Here is a 3,146-nt window from a genome sequence, read left to right as displayed (position 1 = left end):
TAGTAGCGCGGGAAAGATGGTTTCACCTTTACGAACTCGTCTTGATCGCCACACTATTGGGATGGCGCAGAGTATGCGGTCATGGAGTAGGGAGGGTATTGTCCTACCCTCGTGGTAGTGATAAGTGGGATCGGCGTTAGGACGTGAAGATCGGAGATATCCGTTGGTCCAAAACAACCAACTGCAATCCAACTGAGAGCAGCCTCGTCCAACTCCAATCCAACTGAAACATACTTGCCCGGATATCAATCCAACTGCGAGGAGGTACCAGTTGAGTTGAATTGGTTGATTACGCACTCTGGGCTGACGATATCACTGACCTGACTGCCCACACCGATCTTGCCGACCGTGGTCAGCTGGTCCTGGCATCGATCTGGCTGCTCAGCGTCGCTACCCAGCAGGCTCCTTCCTTCAGGTGTGCATATCCCCTGGGCAGCTACGTAAGTCGTCGAGTTCGTCCTGGTCCAGGTAGTGCTTCGGTGCCAATCGACCAATGCAGTTACCATCCGCGGCACACCTGCCACATGAGCCTATAACGGCGTAGCCAAACTCCCCGAATTTCCCAGATCAGGCATGCATACTCACCCATCGAGATGACGACCGAGGAAGCCAAGAATTCCTGGATGCCAACCTATGCGACAGCACCTGGGTACACCAACTTACCATCACTAGCATGGCCTGACTTCTAACGATTAGGCCTCTTGACCTACCGTCGGGAGTTGGGCGGCCGAATGAAGCAGATGGAGGAGTCCCTGGTTAAGGTGGGTGCAGCTGACGTCTAATATCTGGAGTGAAAGCCCTCTGTGACAGTTGGCGAGGAGTTACGGTTAAGGAGGCTAGTGGGCTTCATCATCGACAGTGACTTCATCGATCTGGAATGCCCGATAGCCAGCCACAGATGTCAAGGCCGCTGACAGCAGTACACAATGTTTGACACTTGCTCGGGTGCTGGTGGGGTGTCGCACGAGGCCCCATGGCTGGCTGTATGCGGTTGATAAGGCGCAAGAGGTTTGGGACACATACTAGACGAACGTTCCCAGCACTGAGCTTCTCTGGAGTCTACCAACAAGCCAAATACGGGTTAGTCCTACACTCCTCCGTGCCGTGCCAGTACTCTTCATCCGTCTATACACGCGCGCCGGCGCATGATGACAAACATCTTCGCACTCTACTGCAACCAGTTGCTGAAGAGGCTGCTTTGAACGATACCAGCCCATGTTGAGCATGCTGTCCTGTGAAAACACGGGTAGTGCTTGATTGACTAAACACCAACTCTAGTGCACTAAGCTTAAAACAGTCCCTTGTCTTCTGTCGTCGTCCTCGTTGCGATGTGGAAATAGTGTCGATGCGAAAGGCAGTATTCAGACCACACCATCGAACACTGCTAGAGGGCCTGAGCAATTCAAGATTGGATGTTCCAGTCTTGACATTGGTCTTTGTTGCCTCCTTAGTAAGATTCGGCATCTGAATGACTGGCTTCTTGTGCCGTGGCTGCATAAGGTGAACCTTTTTTCGAGGATAAGGCGCGGTCTCTCCACTTTCTAAACGTGGTCTCTTTGATGGTCCCGAGCTGATGTGTAAGACGTATGTCTTTGGAAAAATATAAAGATAGATTTGCCTTCGCCCGGACTCAGATATTTGCCATAGACCGGTATTCAATGAAAAGGGGACCTTGACGCTTCGAAGAGGGGTCATTTCATTCATAACTGGAGAGTATGAGGCAAGCTCGACTTCGATTGTTTCGAGTCTGTGTACGATTATGTCATCGGCGCCGGATGAATAGTAACCTCATATGGTTATGTTGTCCGAGCTAATAGTGAAATACGGCTTATCGGGTGACTGTTCAATCGAAAGGCCACCCGATGGGAAATCGACGGGTTTGCCATCGCCCCTCATTATGGCCCCCTCATCTTCATTCGCAACGGCAACAACTCCAGAGCGGGAAATAGAGGAAGAAGGATCTAATTTTAGCTCGTTCAGTCTTGAAATGAGGCCGTTCAGATCGTTTGGGAGCTAGCTTCTTATGGGGCTGTTCTCAAGTCGGCTCATGGAATTATAAGCACCGCCTGGATTCTCAGGTTGAGCTGTATAGTCCTCTGCTATCGTGAACGGTAGAGAGGAAGAAGAGGTAGACATCTTTAGCGAGCACTAAACCTTCCCGGAGGCCACTTACTGTCTGTCGAGGTTTGGACCATTCCTGCTCATATCTGTGCTCTCATCGTCTGGTCGACGTTCTTGGCTGGACTGACGATTGGCGTGCCGAGGAGGAAGGCTTCCTGGCGTGGTCAAACCGAAACCAGCTTCGATCGGACCTCGAGAAACTGTGACAGAGGAAGCAAGCAAGAGAGGTCTTGAGATATCTGATCCTTGATCTTCACCATGATCTCGTGTTGCCATTTTTGCCGATCTGGTGCCATGCGCGTCCTCGCGTTGAGCTGGAGGAGTGGCAGTCATATAAGGATATTCAGGTAGGCGACGTTCGGTGGGATGGCGATGGTCTTGGTCGGCGACTCGATGCGGACGAACTACCTGACCTGGAATTGGAGCTGGCGGTAGGTGATGCGGGGCGATGCAGGTTGCTCTGTGTGATATTGGACGTCCTGCTTTGGGCTGCGCCTCGGTTTCGTGGTAGCTATACAGCAAGATGCCAAGGTGCTCTGTCGAATTGGAACCGCTATGGGCAGAAACGGGGCGGGCGAGCCACGCGTATCATTTGCCTTGGAGACGAGACCGAGGAATCGTTAGCAAAAAGGTGAGTGCGCTGTCTGTAGAGGCACTGTGTTTGAATAGAAAGAAATGTGGCTGAGCCTAACTGTGCAAACAGGTGTACATGTCGAGTGATTTCGGTGGGACACGTTGCGTGATGCGTGTCGCGATACGCGTATCGCGTTCTGCTCTACGCTGAGTGGAGTTTGGAGAACCGTCCACGATACCCCCACCTCACCGTTGAAAACGGTAATGGACGCTAACCACATGTGGTACGATTCAAACACAGCGAAAAGGAGCATTTGATTCGATACGGTAGAAAGCCAGCCACCCTTGAATAATAGTTATATAAGGAATAAAATATTAATTAATATAAGTAAAATATTAAGTTTATTATTTAATAATAGCTATTATGATATAAATCTCTTTAGGTACTTTTT

At 50.6% G+C, this 3,146-nt stretch overlaps 1 protein-coding gene across 1 annotated transcript; it reads right to left on the bottom strand.

Moving 5' to 3' along the window:
* Positions 1–297: 297 nt before the first annotated feature.
* FOIG_16757 (serine/threonine protein kinase) lies at positions 298–2,866 on the bottom strand. The gene has a single exon (XM_031218232.1). It carries the CDS (start codon positions 1,702–1,704, stop codon positions 1,126–1,128), a length of 579 nt encoding a protein of 192 aa, XP_031052054.1. The 5' UTR covers positions 1,705–2,866; the 3' UTR covers positions 298–1,125.
* Positions 2,867–3,146: the final 280 nt, after the last annotated feature.

Source organism: Fusarium odoratissimum (assembly GCF_000260195.1).
Source record: "Fusarium odoratissimum NRRL 54006 unplaced genomic scaffold supercont1.151, whole genome shotgun sequence".
NCBI classification, from domain to species: Eukaryota; Fungi; Ascomycota; class Sordariomycetes; order Hypocreales; family Nectriaceae; genus Fusarium; species Fusarium odoratissimum.
This window is presented reverse-complemented; position numbering and strand designations above follow the sequence as displayed.

Excerpts from the sequence above, each read along its gene's own strand:
- FOIG_16757 (XM_031218232.1), bottom strand. The coding sequence starts at position 1,704 with ATGAATGAAATGACCCCTCTTCGAAGCGTCAAGGTCCCCTTTTCATTG.